The sequence below is a fragment of the Elephantulus edwardii genome, unplaced genomic scaffold (assembly GCF_000299155.1).
Source record: "Elephantulus edwardii isolate Elephantulus edwardi_28Jun2011 unplaced genomic scaffold, EleEdw1.0 scaffold00061, whole genome shotgun sequence".
Taxonomy (NCBI): Eukaryota; Metazoa; Chordata; class Mammalia; order Macroscelidea; family Macroscelididae; genus Elephantulus; species Elephantulus edwardii.
Window position 1 is genome coordinate 5,007,467 of NW_006399811.1, and position 20,120 is coordinate 5,027,586.

Below are 20,120 nucleotides of genomic sequence, written 5' to 3' on the forward strand. Positions count from 1 at the left end.
TATCCCAGTCACTGAATCAATCCACCTCATAGAGGGCCTTCCTCTCCTGCGCCGTCCCTCCACCCTCCCAAGCATGATGTCCCTCTCCAAGGACCGATCTCTCCTCACAACATGTTCAAAGTAAGTTAGACGGAGCCTCTAACCTATATGTACATATGTATGTATATATCCAATATGGCATATACCTCTTTTAGATTTTGTTTTTATTGTTAGAAATGATTTTATGGGTATGTTAACCCTTTTACAGAAACATGTATCATTTACTCTAGGCAAATATAAAATATGATTAAGGAAAACGAAAAAAAACTTGTCTGATCTTGTGCCAAGTAAAGCTACCTACTGAAGCATCCTTTTGAATGCAGCAATACTTTTTTCAGGGCAAGTCCACACCGGTCACCCTTTGGCCTAACCTAGGAGTCCTTTATATAGTAGCATGTGCTCTTCAGGGAGTAATTTCCAGAGGAGTTATACTACTGTTTGAAATGTTTGCATTTTCAGACTATTTATTATACAACACAGTGGGATAAGATTTTTGGAGAAGCTGCTAAATTGAAATGGAGATTTACCTGATATCTTAATGGAAACAAATACGATGGCTTAATTGAAGCAGTGTGTGTTACTATAATTTATCTATGGAAAACATCCCTTTCCTAAGACACCCTGTGCTGGTCTCCTCTGGTCTGAGCAGCATCATTCATTTATCCCAACATGGCACCAAATGGGATTTCAAAGTACACTGTAATATGAACAAGATTGGCATCTAGCCTTCAAATGTTTCTGTTCTAATAGTAGTTGTGTGACATTAGGTAGCTTACTTGATTTTTCTGAGTTTTGATTTCCTCATTTAAGTTAGATATACTTAAAACTATCCGTTTAGATAAAATACATGCTTTTTCAAGTCTGATGTTGTACATAAGAAAATGAAAAGAGAAAAACAAAGCTCCAAGATTGGTGTTTCTTTGGAAAATCTTGAACACTATGAATAGGACATATGTGGCAGAAATTTGTTAGACCCAGTGTAAAGAAATGGAGTGGCCAATGATTAGCAGAATCTGCACCGGAATTCATTAGTCAATGGGCTTCAGAGAGCAGTTAAAGCAAAGTGTAGACACTGGGAGTTGTCCATGTTCACTGCAGACACAGACAATGTAAGAAGACCCAGTCTTGGTTTTCCAAAGCAAAAAAAAATACTATTTAGGTCTTAATGTGTATATAAATAAGCACCATGCACAAAGTAAGATTAAAGTTAGTCATATTTTTATTAATTATTTCACATTTTTCTCACTGCCCATTCAGAAATGCCATACCTTCATTCATTTCAGATTAATGATTAATTGGTTGTAGCCTCTATATGTTCTCAATGATAATTAAAAAAACCAAAAACAAACCAGGTGTCAATAATTTGCAAATAAATAAAGAGCTAGAAGGGGTATAGCATATAATATATGGAGGTATATAGAGTATGTACAGGTATACACACACACATAGGTAGATATACCTATATATACATTGTTGTTGTTGTTGTTGATTGCCATCGAGTCAAGCATGACTCACAGTGACCGTATGAACAAAAGACCTAAAGACTATCATCTTTCTCAAAGTTCATAGTTTCCAGAGGCATGTTGTATAGGAAGTAGTTGCCACTTCTGCTTCCAAATACACACACACACACACACACACACACACACATACACACACACATACACTACCAAGGCAGCTTGACCCTGATCTCTACTTCCTTTCATAAAAGAGTTGTAGAGGATAAAACCAATAACCACAACAGCTACTAAGTCTTGTATGCTATCTAAAAAGAAAAAAATGAGAGAGAGAGAATGAATGAGAATGAGAATGGGGCCAACAAGTGGGGCAGATCTTCTTTGAGACTCAAGATGGCTACATTCTGCAGAATGATTTACACAAGTTACAATATAGAAATTCCATTTCCATCAAGGTGCTAAAATGCACTCACACATTTTGCTTCTTAGTTCCTTAGATAAGAGAGATTTTTCCATAGAGGTGTATATATATTTATACATACACACACTTGCACATCTGTACCTCTATATACTATTTGCTATACCTCTTCTAATTCTTTCTTTATTAAATATAAACACATAAAGGTATAGTGTGAGAAGGATGGGCAGTCTCTTCCTGTGTAGTTAACTCCCTCTAGAAGCTCACTTGAGGATCAGCTATGAATTGGGACTCTGAGGTTCACAACAACAGTAGAATAAGGAATCTTGGAGGAGTAGGTAAAGTATTGAGCTGCCAACTAATATTGGGAAGGGAAATCTGATGACTTAGTAGTAAATAGTTATGCTTCTGACCCAAAGTTACATGGTTCAAACCCACCATCTACTCTGTGGGAGAGATGGACAATCTCCTCCTGTGCAGTTAAATGCTCTGAAAACTCACTGTAGGTCAAATATGGGTTGGTTCCAACTGAAAAGTACACAATAACTGATATTGAGAGGGAGCTCTGATGACATAGCCTGTAGCGAGTTGCACTGCTAATCCAAAGACAGTCATCTTTCTGGTGGTTTGACTCCACCAGCGACTCCAAAGTGGAAATACGAACAACCTTCTCCCATGCAATTTATAGCCTCTCAGAAGCCTGCTAGAGGGTCAGCTATGAACCAGTTCTGACTTGTCAGCCATGAGTTTATACACAAGAATTGGGAGAATGATAGCCAGGCTCCTCCAGTAAAGATTTACAGTCTGGGATAATCACTATGAGTCAGAATTTACTCCTTTGCAGTGAGTTAAGTTGAATTTTCACAGCATACATGAGTGAATTGGACAAACACTCACTGAACAAAACTACATTGGACATCCATTATGTGACCACATTGTTCTAGTGCTGAGCATGTAAAGTTGAATATGACTGAAAAGAAACAGTCCAGTTACCGGAGTTTACATTCAAATGAGAGAGAAAAGTAATAAATATATATAATATGTTACATCAGATAGTGCTGAAAAGAAACACAAGGAAGGAGTCTGGGGACAGATAGGTTGCTCTTTGTGATAGTATGATCAGAGAAAGTATCTTTAAGGAGGTTGTGTGTGAATAGTCTAGAACATTTGATAAAGTCATGTGATGCTTATTGTTTGCTTGTTATAGTTAAAGTAAGACCCAACTCTAAGCTGAGGTAGACATTCCTTACAGTAAGGGACTTTGACCATTGTAGGAAATTGTGGAAAGCAGAAGAATGCTTTCTTCCCCCCTAGCAATACAAATAATATGCTAGGAATTCCTTATTAGTCAATGACATCTAAGCATGGCCTACGCCATTAGCGAATAAGGGGACCCAATTTCCCATGCAGTCAGTTGGAAATAAGATCCAGCAACAGATTTTGCTTTTTACCCCTTGCAGTGGGATTTGAGATGGAAAACTTTTTTTTGACAAATACCCTGAACTTTAATTAAAATTTAGCATTTCCTGCACAAAGGAAACAACTGATAATGTGTTATTAGGAACCTGCCTGCTTAGATAAATAAAGCCACACAGCGGGAATTTTTAAAGACTTCATCGAAACCCTGAATTATTCCTCACTCATTTTCCTTTGTTTCCTTAGTATTGTTTGGTGCACGTTCTTCCTCTCTTAGTCACTTGAGTTATATGGAGAAATGGCTTATCCTCAAATTGAGCATACATTTTAGGTATCTGTTTTTTAACTTTTGTTTTTCCATAATTTGCATAACACAGATTTTGGAGGAAGTTAAGCCGAAAATTTAGTACCATCGATTTATGCAGTACAGGGCGAGGAAGTTGTAAAAACTTTGCAATTTGTTGCTTCCTAAGGCAGTTGAGCTGACCCTTACTGAGTGTAGTTTGGGAGACAGTAGGGATTTTCTTTCTTATATTGGACATGATTCTTTAAATGTCATTGTAGGACAAACATTCTCTTTGGGAATATACCCCCTTTCAAATGCAGGCATTTCAATGAAGTGCAAAACATGAAAATGAAAATCCTTGATGAGGTGAAAAGGAAGTTTTCCATCTTCTAAAGGAAAAACTAATACCAAATCCACTGCCAATAAGTCAATTACCACTCATAGTAGCCCTGCAGAACACAGCATAATTTAGGGAGGCCCCTTAGGGTTTCTGTGGGTCTAAATCTTTACAGGAGGAGATTGATTCTTTTTTCTCCCTCTGAGAGGCTGAGTTCTTGATGAACTCAAACCACTGACCTTTGTTAACAGTCATGCCTTAAACCACTGTACCTCTGGGGCTTTTCCCATTTAGAATTGGCATTCTCAAAATGAGAAGGGCATGTCTCGTTCAAGGGTTCCATGTTGATGTTGGCAGTGGAGGTACAAAAGCAATGGAGGGTGAAGCTACTGACTTCTTAATCTTAATTTGAATGAAGGAACTTGTATTGAAGAACTGCTACCTTATAAATGATATACTTATTGTACTTTGAAAAATTTCATAGAGAAGCCAAAGCAGAAGGAAGAATTCAAGATACTAAAGAGTTGAATAGATGATTTCAAAAGGCAGCACGGGATGACGAAGTAAAATATTACAATGAAATGTGCAAGGAGTTGGGAGTCAGAAAATCAAAAGGGCCGAACTAGCTCAGCATTTCTTAAGCTCAAGGAACTGAAGAACAGATTCAAACCTAGAGTTGCTATAATCAAGGATGCTTTAGGCAGAATATGAAATAATCCAGGAAGTATTAAAAGAAGATGGAAAGAATATACTGAGTCACTGTATTGAAAGGAATTGGCAGACACAGAAGAATTTCATGAAACAACATATGAGCAAGAGCCTATAGTGATGAAGGAAGTTTAGGCTGCTTTGAAGGAAATAGCATAATACTCTCCAGTCCCTCCCAAATTAGGTAATAATTTACAAAATCATTGCTCCTGCATGCTGCATAGTATTCCATTGTGCGAATGTACCATAGTTTCTCAATCCATTCGCTTGTAATTGGACATTTGGGCTGTTTCTATGTTCTTGCAATGGTGAATAATATTGCCATGAATATTGGTGTACAAATCTCAGTTTGTGCCTCAGTTTTCTCATTTTCTCAGGTTTTACTCCAAGTAGTAGAATGGCTGGTCATATGGAATTTCTATGTTCAGCTTTTTGAGGAAGCACCAAACTGCCTTTCAGAATGGTTGTACTATATTATACAATCCCACCAACAATGTGTAAGAGTTCCTTTCTCACACCACTGTGGAAAGCAGTGTGGTGCTTTCTCAAAAAGTTGCAAATAGAGATACCATTTGACCCAGCAATTCCACTACTGGGAATATACCCTAAAGAGACCATAAAGGACATCCAAGCAGATATAGGCACACCCATGTTTATCGCGGCTTTGTTCACAATGGCAAGGAGTTGGAAACAACCTAAGTGCCCATTAACAAACGCATGGATAGAGAAGTTGTGGTATATTCACACAATGGAATACTACGCCGCATTGAAACACAAGGAACTCATGCAATATTATTCAAAATGGGTGAACCTGGAGGACATTATGCTGAGTGGAATATCTCAGTCACAAAAGGACAAATACAATGTGGTGCCTCTGTGGTAGAATGAGGTGGACACTGAGATAGGGGTAAGACTGAGAAAAACTGGATAAATTATGTTTACTGCATTGAAGCTGATGAGGGAGAGAATAGTTTAAAATTAATATATTTTAGGGCATTATGATTATCATAAGAGTCCGGAATGAGGGTTGCAGAGTGGAGTATACTTGTGAAAAGATTGAAATTAAAATGGCCCCTATAGTTCTCAGCTGAATTAAACTCAGGTTTCTATAGTTCTCAGCTAAGTTAAACTCAGGAATTTTTCCATTGTCCCGGGTAGAGCCCCACACCCAGTTGTATCCAAGGCAACAGTATTTCAAGAATGGCTAACTAAAGGGCAGAGCAAACAAGCAGAAGGGCAGAGCAAACAAGCAGATGTTGTTTCTCAACTGATAACCCATGTGCCTTTGTTTCCCGACTGATAACCAATGTATCTTGTGCTTTTCCACTGCCCTGGAGTTTGAACTCATTGTATACTTAAGAATTTGTGAAACCACCCTATAGTTAAAGATCTGTCTAACTGCTACATGTGCTACGTGACTGCCACAAGTGCTACGTGCAAATATGCTGTGTAAACCATGAGCGAAAACCGAACCAATGAATTCAAACTGTGCTTTCATCACCCAATGAGAAGCTGATACCCAGTTGTATCCCCCTAAAGTGTATAAAAAAAGCCAACTTTGTCTGCTCGAGGTCGACTCCTCTATCTCCTGCCAGAGATACGGGTCAGCCCGGAGCTCCGCAATAAACCTCTCCTCTTGCTGTTGCATCAAGCCGGTGTCTTGAAGTCTTGGGTCTTCGCCGTCCACTCGGGACAGGACAGGACCACCGGTTCGGGGGTCCTTCACTTGTGGTGGGGGTGAGGATGTGCAGGGGGTGCAGATTGTGTACCAATGAAGAAGTTTTTCTTTTGCTTTTCAAGGAGAGGAGTGAACTGGGGGTGGGGGTGGGGATACGTAGGTGGGGAGAAAAGTGCAACAATGAATGAATGGAATTCCAAAATCTCTGTAGATGTTCATTGAAATTAGTAAAAAAAAAGAGTTCCTTTCTCACCACATCCTCTCCAACATTTATTACTTGCTGCCCTGTTAAACTTTGCCACTGTTACTGGAGTGAGATGGTACCTCATTATGGTTTTGATTTGCATCTCTATTATTGCCAGTGATATGGAACATTTCTTCATGTGTCTGTTTGCCATTTGAATATGTTCCTCTGTGAAAATTATTTCCATGTCTTTTGCCCATTTTATAATTGTGTTATCAGTCATTTTCTTGTTGAGATCCAGGATTATTCTGCAACCTTTTTGTTATAAGACTTGTCTCAGATAGTATTACCAAGTATTTGTTCCCAGTCTGTAAGGTTTTCTTTTCACCCTGTTTGAAAAAGCTTTTGAGGTGCACATGGATTTAATCTTTAGAAGGTCAAATTTATCAATTTTATCCTCTTTAGTCTGTATATTTCTGGTTGTATTTGGCAGTCTCTTTGTACCTTGGACTAGTGCTTCTAAGCTTAACCCTAGTATATTTCTTATGAATGTTATGGTTTTGGGCTTTACTCCTAGGTCTCTAATCCACCTTGAGTTGATGTTTATGTATGTATGAGATGTGGATCCTGTTTCAGTTTTCTGTAGGTGGAAGTCCAGTTTTTCCAGCATCATTTGTTGAAGAATTTATTTCCCCATTTGATAACTTTGATTTCCTATTGAATGTAGATAGCTGGGTCTATTTCTGGGTTCTCATTTCTGTTCTGTTGGACTATGTGCCTGTCATTGTACCACTACCATCCTGTTTTGGTTACTACTGCTGTGTAGTATGTTTGAGGTCAGGGAGTGGTGTGCCTCCAACCTCATTTTAGTTTTTCAGAAGTGTTTTGCTTATACAGGGTATTTTGCCTCTCCAAATAAATTTGATAGTTTTCCTTTCAATCTCCTTGAAAAATGAATTTGATATCTGGATTGGGTTGCATTGTATATGTAGATTGCTTTTGGTAGGATTGTCATTTTCACCATATTGAGTCTTCCTATCCATGAATAGGGCACATTTTTCCATTTCTTTAGGTCTTCTATTGTGTCTTGAAGAAATGCTCTGTAGTTTTCTTTGTATAGGTGTGGATGTTATTCTTGGTATCCTCTCCCAGATCATTTGGTTTTCACTCATTAGTATTCAAGGCCTAAAACCTGTTCTTGAGATGCTCTTTAAAATCTCATGGGCTAGACTAGAGGCCAAACTTTGGTTGTTGTGGGTTTGATTTTATTTTCTTTTGCTTCACTTTAAACTTGCATATGAGTAGTTGATGATCTGATCCACAATTAGCATCTGGCCTCGTTTTCATGGCTGTTATTGAGCCTCTCCAATGACTTTTCCCACAGATGTGATCAGTCTGTGTAGGCAATCAGTTGAGATCCATATGTATAGTTGTCATTTGTGCTTCTTATACAATATATTTACAATGAATAAGTCATTGATTATACAGAATTCTTTCATTCTGTCTCCAGTTACATTTCTGTCTCCAAGTCTATGTTTCTTGACTATTGATTCTTCTTCCTTGTTCCCAAGTTTTTCATTCCAGTCACTCATTATTATTAATGTATCTTTGTTGCATGTTAGATCAATTTACCATTGCAGCAGTCTCATCTTTCTCCTTTGGAATAGCTGGTAGATTTAAACCACCAACATTTTTGTTAGCAGAACAATACACATTTACCTGTATGTGTTTGTGTATATGAATATATGTGTACTGCTCTGTGTTCTACCTCTTTTTTATGCAAATAACTTATATCTTCTATGGTTTTGGCTGGTTTGTGTGGGTATTTTTTTTTCTAACTACATGCTTCTCCACAACTACAAAATATTTTTACCAAGTGCCAATATGCCAGGTTATTTTTAATGTGTTACAGTCAGATTTTTTTCTCATGTTATTTTAGTGTGAGGCCTTGAACACTAAAGAACGAAGACCAGATAAGCTGTGGAAAGGTATCAAGAAAATCATTCATGAAGAATGCAAAATGTCATTACAAAAAAGGAAGAAGAAGAAGAAGAAGAGGAGACCAAAATAGATGTCAGAAGGGACTCTGAATAATGCACTAGAGTGCCAAGAAGGCAAAGTAAAGGGAAGAAATTAAGATGTTAAGGAGCTGGATAGAAGATCTCAAAGGGCCACTTGGGAAGACAAGGCAAAATATTATAATTAAATGTACAAGGGGCTGGAAGCATAAAATCAAAAGGGCTAACCTTACTCAGCATTTCTTAAGCTAAAAGCACTAAAAAATAAATTCAAGCCACTAGTTGCAATGCTTAAAGATGCTATGGACGGAATATTGAATGATTCAAGAAGCATTAAAAGAATATGGCAGGAGGATACAGAGTCATTGTACCAAAAAGAATTGGCTGACACAGAAGAATTTCAAGAAATGACATATAATCAAGAGGCAATGGTGATGAACGAGGAAGTTCAGGCTGCTCTGAAGGGCTTGACAAAATATAAAGCCTCAGGAATTGATGGAATACCAATTGATGTATTTCAGCTAACAGATGCAGCCCTGCATGTACTCACCAAGTTGTGCCAAGAAATCTAGAGGACAACTACCATTCCTACTGACTGGAAGACATCATATTTGTTCCCATTCCAAATAAAAGGGGGCCTAACAGAGTGTGAAAATTATCAAACAATATCACTAATATCACATACTAGCAAAATCCTGTTGAAGATTATCCAGAAATTACTGGAACTGTGCACTGAAAGAGAACATCCAGAAATACAAGCTGTATTTAGAAGAGGTCATGGCACTAGAGATATTATTGCCAATGTCAGATGGATGTTGGCAGAAAGTAGAGAGTACCAGAAGAATGTCTATCTGTGTTTCATTGACTATGCAAAGGCATTTGACTGTGTGGATCACAACTAATTGAGGCTAACCTTGAAGAAAATGGGAATCCCAGAAAACTTGATTGTACTTATGTGAAACTTAGACCAAGAAGTAGTCCTCAGAACAGAGCAAGGAAACACTGCATGGTTTAAAATCAGGAAAGGAGTGTGTCAGGGATGCATCCTGTCCCCATATCTTTTCAATCTGTGTGCAGAACAGATCATTCAGGAATCAGGGCTTTATGAGGAGAAGTGTAGCATTAAGATTGGAGGAAGACTCATCAACAGCCTATTACATACAGATGATACAACCATGTTTGCTCAAACTGAAGAAGACCTGAATCACTTGCTGCAAAAGGTCAAGGACTGTAGTCTTCAAAATGGATTGAAGCTCAATATCAAGAAGACAAAAAGATTCTCTCCACTGGGACAATTGGCAATACCATATTAGATGGAGAAAAGATAGAGGTTCTTAGCAATTACAGCTTGCTCAGATCCACAATCAACACTCTTAACACCAGCAGTCAGGAAATCAAAAGATGAATTACATTGGGAAAATCTTAGTTGTGATGACTAAGGATGACAGAAGAATAGATGCGTTTGAGTAGTGGTGCTGGAGAAGAATCTTGAACATACCATGGACTGCCAAGAAAAATCAATTTGCCTTGAGAGAGTGAAACCAAGTCTCTCCATGGTGGCTAGGATTTTGAAGCTTCACCTCACATATTTTGGGCATGTGGCCAGGAAAGATGGGTCCTTGGAGAAGGACATTATGCTCTGAAGGGTGGATGGACAGTGCAAGGGAGGAAGACCTTGGATGAGATAGATTGATATAGTATCTGTGACAATAGGTGTTTATGTGTCAGAAATAGTGAGACTTGCTCAGGACAGGGAAGAGTTCAGAGCTGCTATACATAGGGCAGCTATACATCAGAGGTGACTCAACACAGCACATAACAACAACATATTGTGTTGTTTGTTTAAGCCTCTTGTATAGATTCAACAATACAAAGGGAGGGCCTTTGTATTTAAAGTTGGTTATTATTATATTTTGGAGGAACATTCTTCTAAGTGGTACAGCACTCTTCTGTCAATATGCTGTACTGAGGTAACCTGGGGTTGCTATGATAATGAACCTTGTGCCATTGGGGTGTCAAATGGCATAACAGTTACCCATGGTGGACAGTGTTTGGTGGAGCTCCCAGTTTAAGACAGGTTTGGAAGCAGGAATGGCATCTACTTCCTGAACAAAATGCCTCTGGAAACTCTATGAACTTTGATAAATGTCGATAGTTATAGAAAGGCTTCAGGCCTTTTGTTCATAGGGTCATGATGAGTCGTGCTTGACTTGACAGCAATCAACAACAAAACAACAACAATAACATATGTATGTGTATGTGTATGATTCTATTCTATTCTATTCTATTCTATTCTATTCTATTCTATTCTATTAATATATTTTTTTAAACCAAAACTAAACCTACTGTAACCGAGTCAGGATTGAGTGGATTCTAATTCATGGTGACTCTCTATGCTACCTACACTTAAGGATGTCTTTGCAGTAGTAAAATTTAACTGTACTAAATCTTGATCTGTGAGTATGCATCTTTTAGTATCACCTATGCTAAAGAACAAGGATAACAATTTAAACATTAAGGTGTGCCTGATCCAGGACATGGTATTTTCAATTACTTTAGATGTATCGGAAAGTTTTACAAGGAATAAAGATGACCAAAATGTAATGGATTCCTTTAAATTGTTGATGAAGAGTACTGACTATCCTATGGACTGCCAAAAGAATAAACAAGTTGCCTTGAAGGAAGTGCAAACAGGGTGTTTCTTTGAGGCAAAGATGGTGAAATTCCGTATTTTGTATTTTGGGCATATTACCAGGTGGGGCAAGTCCTTAACAATGACATAATGTGGAGAAAGAGAGGAAGACTATCAAGTAGATGGATTGACACAATGACTGAGTGAGCTTGAGTATATTTGGAAATTGTGATGATGATGGCACAGGATAGGTCAAGGTTCCAGTCTGTTGTTCATGGGTTATGAGTTATAGTCAACCTGATGACATCCAACAAGAAGCCAATTTGAAGAGTATGACCCTCTTCTGCTGCCTACTGAAGAATAATGTCTTTAGATAATGTACTTGTATGGCTATTTGGGCTGCTTTTAAAATTTGAACCCAATTTATTATTGAAAGAACAACCAGTAGGTATACTACGCCTATTCAGACTTGAGTATTTTCTCACAAATAAATAAAACAAACTTGTATTTTCTGGGAAAACAAATGACAGTATTTGTTATCAATGATAACTTTTAATCTTTAAAATAAAAATAAAAATTCTGAACATCTTTTCATCATTGTGAGATGATGACTTTCCAGTAGTTAAAGATTTTTTTTTTCTGGTGAGGTTAATGGTGGTATTAATGAATATTATTTTATATTATAAATGAAAAGTGTCAGAATATGGAGGATTTCTAGAATTTATTCATCCTATATTTTCCAGATGATCAATGTATGATATAATAAATTAATACAGGGTAAAAAAAAATCCATTACAAGTGCAATATAGACCAATGGATTTTACTGGAAGAGTGTATGAAAAATTCAAAATAAAATAAAATAAAAAAAAATCCATTACAAGTGCAATATAGACCAATGGATTTTACTGGAAGAGTGTATGAAAAATTCACTGATATGGTTTCATATACCAGTACAAATAACATTTAACAAACTACCATAAGTAGAGTTTAGTGTGGTATCAGAGAAGTACATCTATGCTTATTCAAACAGGCTATTAAAATACACCTTCATTTTCTAACTATGTGATTGTGTGAGGCCAGAGTTTCTTTATATGCTTTAGCCAAAATAACACATAGCAACAGATTAACTGCAGAAGCAAATACATGAATGCAGCTGCCTTCACTGAGCTGGATATTAAAGAGATTTGCAAAAATGCAAAGCAATGCTGAATTTGTTTGCTTGAAAACTTGTAGCTATTTTCACAAAAATATGTTATTTATGTTCAGGTAGTGGGTTTATTAGGGATCTCTGGTGGTTTAGTCGTAACAGAGTTCAATGTGAACCCAAAGGCATGTGGTTCAAATGCACTAGCCGCTCTGCAGGAGGAAGGGTAATCTCCTCCTCTGTGGATTTACTGCCTCTCAAAACCCGCTGGAGGGTTGGAACTATGAGAGTTCCAACTCCATGATACATAACACCAATAACAGTGGGTTTATTTGTATAATCTTTACATGAAAGAATATATAAATTTTAAATTTCTGTTTTAATTTCTAAGATGATAAATCTCAGTAGTTATATCCACATGAACAAATGCATGAGACTAAATTATTTTTGAGAAGAGCCAATTTTCTGACTTTACATCTGAGTAAACTCAGGTATGACAGGTGATGTCCTTCACCCATAGGGTGGTAACTGTGATCAGATCACTCTACAAACCATTGCTGATTGGTTTTTCTACACTACTGAATGCACTACAGGAAGCTTTGGAGGTGTAGTTCTTAGAGAGCTGCACTGCTGCCTTTAGGGCAGCAGGTTCAAATCCACTAGCAATTCTGTGGAAGAAAGATGGGCAATCTAGTCCTGCATGATTCACAGGCTCCAACTCAAGGGCAATGAGTGAGGTATGGTACAAGGAGCTCTGGTGATCTAATGGAGCAGGCATTGCACTCCTAGCCTAAAGGTGGCCCTGATGGCATAGTACTTAAGCACATAACTGATAACCCAAATGCTGTGTGTTCCAACCCATTAGTCACTCCACAGTAGAAAAATGTGGCAGGGTGCTACTGAAAAGATTTACAAAGTTGGAAACTAGAGAGTAGTTCTGCTTTGTCATTTAGGATCTCTGTGTCCTAGAATTGACTCAACAGGGCTTGGTTGGGTTTTTAATCATGAATACCTCCATGTGAATAAACCATAAGCTATTATCCCATAGGAAAGCTGAGGTCGAGATTAAGTTCTGGTTGAAGTCGGCTGGCAGTACTGCACACCCTGGAAATGAGAGGAAAAGGTATGCCTTTTAGGTTTTGGGTGCCACCATGTCTGCTGAGAGAAGATGAGGAGACAGAAGTTGAGGGAGAGCAGTACCTGGTTCAGGTTTGATGCCACGTGTTTGGAAATGCACTGAGCTTTTCTTTATCTCTTGGCTTTTTCTTCAGGGAGTTTGCTCGCTGGAAAGTAAACAGTTTGGCTCTGGAAAGGAAGGATTTTTTCAGTTTGCCATTGCCTCTCGCTCCAGAGTTTATCCGGAACATCCGCCTCCTTGGAAGGAGACCCAACCTTCAACAGGTTACAGAAAACCTCATCAAGAAGTACGGCACTCATTTCTTACTCTCTGCCACCCTCGGAGGTAAACACACCAGTTGTTTTCTCGGTCATTTCAAAGAGATTTAAGGCATAATAGAACATAGTTCCCAAAGTCTCTTTTGTTCCTCTAAATTCCCAAAGTCTCTTTTGTTACTCTAGGTTTATTGTTACGTGAAAAATATTTCTTTCAGATGTGTGTTTGAAAACAGTTCAGTCACTTGACTTCCAATTTCACCCGAGACCTTGACTCTGTATAAGCATCCTACTGAGGAAGAAATGGGATTTAAAGTTTGGGGATGCGCTTGTGCCTTTAAGCACAAGCCAGCAGGGGGCGCTCCCAGTTTTGCTTTCCCTGAACCATCTAACCCTGAGGCTTCTCAATGTCTTAATAGCTGGTGACTACAATTACCAGAGCCACAGGCAAAGATGTAGGTGCTGTTGTGTCCCTGGTTTGAGCTTCCTTTCCATAAGGATTGGCACCAGCCAAAGCACTTCTAATGTGTTCATAACTCTGGACTCCGGATGGGGTGGAGAGTGAGGATGGTGCAACAGGTGTCTAGGACCCAGAGTGGAATCAAAACCTCTGAAGAAGCAGTCTTCTCTCCCCTGGGAAGAAGAAATCAGGATTTATTTTAACACTTAGCTCAGTGTCTGATGGACAAAAAGAAGCTCCCCAGTAGTTCAAGCCAGCTGCCGGCATGTGGTAGATGCCAAGTGTTTGATGGAGAGGGAGGCTGAGCTTCAAGGCTTTGCCCTTTCTGAGGGAGCAGAAATATCCATGGTGACTGCTCATAAACAACTCAAGAGAGAGAACTCTGTCTCCCCCATGGAGGTCTATTGCTGGGGACAGAGATTAATAGAGGACATTAAATGGATGAGCTGAGCTGAATGAGCTTCAGGAGACTTAAAGAACTAAGGAAGAGAAGGAGGGCTGCTCAGGTGAAGGCTTTCACCCTGTGACACATCCTGGTGAAATTCCTCTAAAGGAGATAAAGAGGTAGGGGGCAGACAGTGGGAAGAGGGTGACAGTGGAGGCAATAGTTCTGGCCAAGGGTTTTATGTTCTTACTGCTATAGGCATACCAGGGAGCAGAAAACATCACTGATGAACCCTTGTTGCTTGCTGTAGGAGAAGAGTCTCTGACAATTTTTGTGGACAAGCGGAAGTTGAGTCGGAAGACAGAAGCAGGTGGAGGTGCTCCTGTGGCTGTGGGCAGTGGGAACAGCTCGGCCGTGTCCCTGGAGACCCTGCATCAGTTGGCAGCCTCCTACTTCATTGACAGAGAAAGTACACTGCGGCGGCTGCACCATATCCAGATAGCCACAGGTGCCATCAAGGTAAGAGCCTGACAGAGCTGGAGGGGCAGGGCAGAGAGAAACCAGGGGTGAGGCAGGACATTTACCCTGAAAGGGAAGGACATTCTCTAATGGAATGTACAACCTACCCGTAAACATGGCTTAGACCTTATGTTCTTCAGCAAGTATTCATGTAACATCTTCATTTATTCATGTAGCATTTACTTAGCTTTGGCCAAGGGGCTGTAGTGAAAAAAGACAAGGTGTCTAATCCCACAGAAGCTACATTCTAGAGGGAGATAAAAAGAATAAACCAGTTTAAAAAGATAACAAAGCAATTTCAAATGAGATATAAAAACAAAAAGTCATAAGGTATAAATGTCCTGAGGTGAAGGAAAGAAACAGCTAATATTATCTATCTTGGTCAGAGAAAAGCATTCTGGTATTTTGACTTTATGAATGAGATATAGATGATATGAAGCCAGCTGTGTATCGATGAAAGATGAGGGTTCAGCAAGTGTTAAATTACTGAGGTAGGAACCAAGCTGGTATCCTCTTGGAGCACAGAGAAAACATGTGTGACCTTATAAGAGATGAGGTTGAGAAGCAGTGTGGTGTTCGGTTACATGCATATAAAAGGAAATGTTCATATAATTTAAAGTACAGTGGAAACCAGAGGGAGAGTTTTAAGCATGGGAGTAATAAAATCTTATGAACGTTTGGAAAAGCTCTATAGTTAATGTGATTATTACAGTTACAGCCTTTATCCCATATTCTTTAAGCATATCAAGAAAATTTCTAGGATATTTCATATCTTTTTAAGGAAGAGTTGTTGTTGTTATGTGTTGTCGAGTTCCTTGCGACTCATAACGACCCTATGTACAACAGCCCTAAACTCTGCTCTATCCTGTGCCAATCGCAATGCCTCTGACACACCCATCCCAATTACCCCAGTCACTGAATCAATCCACCTCATAGAGGGTCTTCCCCTCCTATGCCGTCCCTCCGCCCTCCCAAGCATGATGTCCCTCTCCAAGGACCTGTCCCTCCTTATAACATGTCCAAAGTATGTCAGATGAAGCCCCAGAATCCTTACCTCAAAGGAGCAGCCTGGTTTAACCCTCTCCAGGATGAATCTGTTTGTTTTCTTAGCAGTCCATGGTACATTCAGTACTCTTCTCCAGCACCACAGCTCAAAGGCATCAATTCTCCTTCTATCCTCCCTAGCCATTGTCCAACTCTCTGATGCATAACAAGCGATTGCAAAGACCATAGCCTGTATCAGACATACCTTAGTCTCCAGAGTGACACAATTGCTCTTCAGTACCCTGGAGAGGTCCCTAATAGCAGACTTTCCCATCACAATATGTTTTTTTTTATTTCCTGGCTACTGGTACCAAGAGTGTTGACCATGGAGCCAAGCAAACTAAAGTTGTTAACAGTCTCAATCTCTTCACAATCCATCCTGATGCTGCCAATTGGTCCAGTAGTGAGAATCTTTGTCTTCTTGACCCTGAGCCTCAATCCATACTGAAGGCTGCAGTCCTTGATCCTCTGAAGCAAGTGCATCAGGTCCTCCTCAGTTTCAGCAATCAGGGTTGTGTCATCTGCATAACGCAGATTGTTAATAGGTCTTCCACCAGTCCTGATGCCAAACTTCTCCTCATAGAGCCCAGCCTCTTGGATAATCTGTTCTGCATATAGGTTGAAAAAGTATGGAGATAGGACACATCCCTGGTATACATCTTTCCCAATTTTGAACCATGCAGTGTTCCCTTGCTCTGTTCTGATGACTGCCTCTTGGTCCATAGGTATCTCGTTAGCATGGTCAAGTGTTCTGGGATCCCCATTCTTGTCAGAGTCAGCCACAATTAAGATCCACACAGTCAAATGAGTTTGCATAATCAATGAAACACAGATATGCATTCTTTTGGTATTCCCTGCTTTCAGCTAAAATCCATCTAACATCAGCTGCAATATCCCTAGTAAGACGACCCCTTCTAAATCCAACCTGGACTTCTGGCAGTTCTCTGCTGATGTGCTGTTTTAGTTGTTTTTGGTAGAGTAATAAAAAAAGAACTTGGGGATGTTGATTATAGTTTTACCATAAGAATAAATTGGGGTGGTGAGTAGAAATGAACCTTGTCTTACACCCAACTCATATCCCATATGAAAGTCACAAGGAGTTATTTTCATTTGATTACTATTTCTTGAGCATCTATTACATGGTAGACATTGTTCTAAGTTTTTGAGGTTTCAAGAAAATCCTCATCCTTATCAATCTTAAGTTTTGTAGCAGTAAGCACATAATGAGGTAAATATGTAAAGGTCAATCATGGTGATTTATGGTATGAAAGAATAAAGACAGACAAGGAGATAAAAAGAGATCACTGACATGCTTTTTGGAAAAGCCCTGTCTGAAGAGATGACATCTACGGGGAGGCAATGTGGAGTGAGGATGTGAGCCCATAGACATCTTGAGGGAGAACACTCTAAGCAGAGGGAGCAATGCAGTTGCCTTAACGTGGAATGTGCTTGATATGTTTCAAGAACTTGAAGGCAGGCAATGAAACTGAAGTGGAGAAAAAAGAAAGTGGAAGATTAAGTGAGAGATGAGACTACAGAGGCTATAGGAATCAGATCATGAAGATATTCGCTGAATTAAGAGGAGTGAGAAAAAAGAGAACCTGGTAAACTAATAATGTAGTCATTTCAGTGGTCAACATTAGTATGGTGGCTTGGAGAAAAGTAGTGGTAGGGAGAAATGGGTAAGTTCAAAATGTATTTTAATACTGCTTTTTTATGTCCCATTGAGTTGGAACTGACCCATAGCCGACCCTTCAGCAGGTTTTCAGAGGCAGTAAATAAAATCCATGGAGGGAGATTGCCCATTCTTCCCTCATGGAGCAGCTGGTGGATTTGCGTCACAAGCCTTTGGGATTGCTGCTCATCTTCAATCTGAAGGCCACTCAAGCTCCATTTTTAAAGTAGAGCCTACAATATTAGCTAATTGATTTCAAAAGCTCCATTTTGACACCAGAGCCTATAATATTAGATAATAGAGTTTAAAAAAGAAAGTATAGACAAATGTAAGAAATTTTTTTTTGGTCAGAACAATCAGAAGAACTAGAATTCTATTTACTTATAAAGTCTAGCACTGGAAGGAGTACAGATTTGAAGCAAATGAGTGAAGGGTTTGGTCTAGGCATGTTGAATTAGGGAGCTAGTTGTGGTGGCTTAGTGGTAATAAATTGCATGGCCAAAGAAAAGATATGCAGTTCAAACCCACCAGCTGCTCTATAGGAGAAAGATAAGCAGTCTCCTCTTATGTGATTTACTGCCACTGAAAATCCACTCTGTTTCAACTCAAAAGTACATAAAAATAACAATCATACATTCAAATAAAGATTCAAACAAATAGTTGGACATAAATACCAGCATTTCAGGGGACAAGTCATGATTAGAGGTACACATTTGGCATACACTGGTGGATTGCAAATGTAGGAACTCTTAGTTATGACTTAAGTCAGGTGTCAGTAATCTTGAAAACCTTGGCTTTTCTTTCCATTGTGTTAGCCCTCCTTGAAGGCTTATTCTCTAGCTACAATAATTGCAGACATAGATCTTGCAAATCATCTGTGGGACCAATATAAGAGAGTGATTTTCACACTGTGTAAAACAGTGGTGGAGAGAGGGTGAAGAGACAATGGCACTGTTGTGAATAGACTGTGGCAGATGTTGAAGAGACAGTTAAATTGTTATAAAGAGGCTGTGGCTAGGTGTAACCAGAGGAATTCTGGAGATGATTGAAGGAAGTGCTGACTTGTAAGTACACTGAGATACAGATCTGGATGATTGCGGAAACCAGAGGTGCATTTGTGCTGCTCAATCGTACATAGACTTTTATTAATTGAGTAATTGTGTCTTGCTAATTATAAACCTGGATTGGGCCAACTGGACTAAACTTGGAATTGTATTGTGTGATATTCTTTGCCTTCTCTATTCCCAAACTATTTCCCTAATAAATTCCACATCTGTGAGTAAAGTATGTGAGTCAGTTTGCAATGATTGGGCTCGATGATTGGTATAAATAGGTACAGGTGCATAGAGGATGGCATTCCTGACCATCTAGCTATTTGTGTTTTTGATAGGGACAAATTGCCTTTATAGTTGTCAGAAGTCAGACTTGACCTTTCCCATGTTATCATTGCTCCTTGAATTGTAAGTTGTTGAATAGAACTGACATATAATCAACAAATATTTATAGAATAAATTAGATGATTAGGACCTCCTAAAAATGAAATCTTTCTATAATTCAAAAGAATCCTCCAGAATAGTACAAAAACCCCCTATAGATTAGTGAAAAAATTTGCTTATGATGCATCTGTTGAGCGACTCATCTCTAAAATTTATAGAAAACTCCAAATAAAAAGACAAGCAACTCAATCACAAAATAGGCAGAGGACACGAATAGACATTTTGCCAAGTAAAACATTCAAATGGCCAACAGTTATATAAAGAAATGCTCATGATTACCAGCCATCAGATAGACTTAGATCAAACAAAAATGAAATATCAGTTCATCCCAGAAAAAAAAAAAGCAGTCTATAGTAAGATATTAAAAACAAATGCTGAGAGTCCACAATTAAGGTTGCATAGTGGAATGTACATGGGATGGTGGGAGGGGTGAGGGGGGATTGTGTCCCAGGGAGGGAGTGTTTCTTTTACTTTTGAAAGAAAGGAGTAAATTGGGGGTGGGGGTGGGGGAGGGCTGGGCAGGGAGAGAAGTGCAGCAATGAATGAATAGAAATCCAAAATCTCTGTAAATGCTCATTAAAATTATTTAAAAAAAACACCAAATCTGGCAAGGGTATGAAAATACTGATATTTTCATTCACTGTTGGTAAGACTGTAAATGGGTGCAACCATTATGAAAAACAACTTTGCACATGCTTAGAAAGTTGGGAATAGGGATATAATTTGATCCAACAATCCCTTTCCTAGGTATACATCCTGAAGAAATAGGATATGTGATACAAACAGATATACCCACAGTCATGTTTGTTGCAGTATTATTTATAATAGCAAA

General features: G+C 38.8%; 1 protein-coding gene across 1 annotated transcript in view; it reads left to right on the forward strand.

Moving 5' to 3' along the window:
• BRINP2 (bone morphogenetic protein/retinoic acid inducible neural-specific 2) overlaps nucleotides 1-20,120 on the forward strand; it is a 205,616-nt gene that overhangs the window by 153,201 nt on the left and 32,295 nt on the right. Inside the window, exons 3-4 of the mRNA XM_006887714.1 lie at nucleotides 13,589-13,779; nucleotides 14,865-15,073. Coding sequence (XP_006887776.1) covers nucleotides 13,589-13,779; nucleotides 14,865-15,073 — 400 coding nt within the window. The remainder of the gene's footprint in view (nucleotides 1-13,588; nucleotides 13,780-14,864; nucleotides 15,074-20,120) is intronic.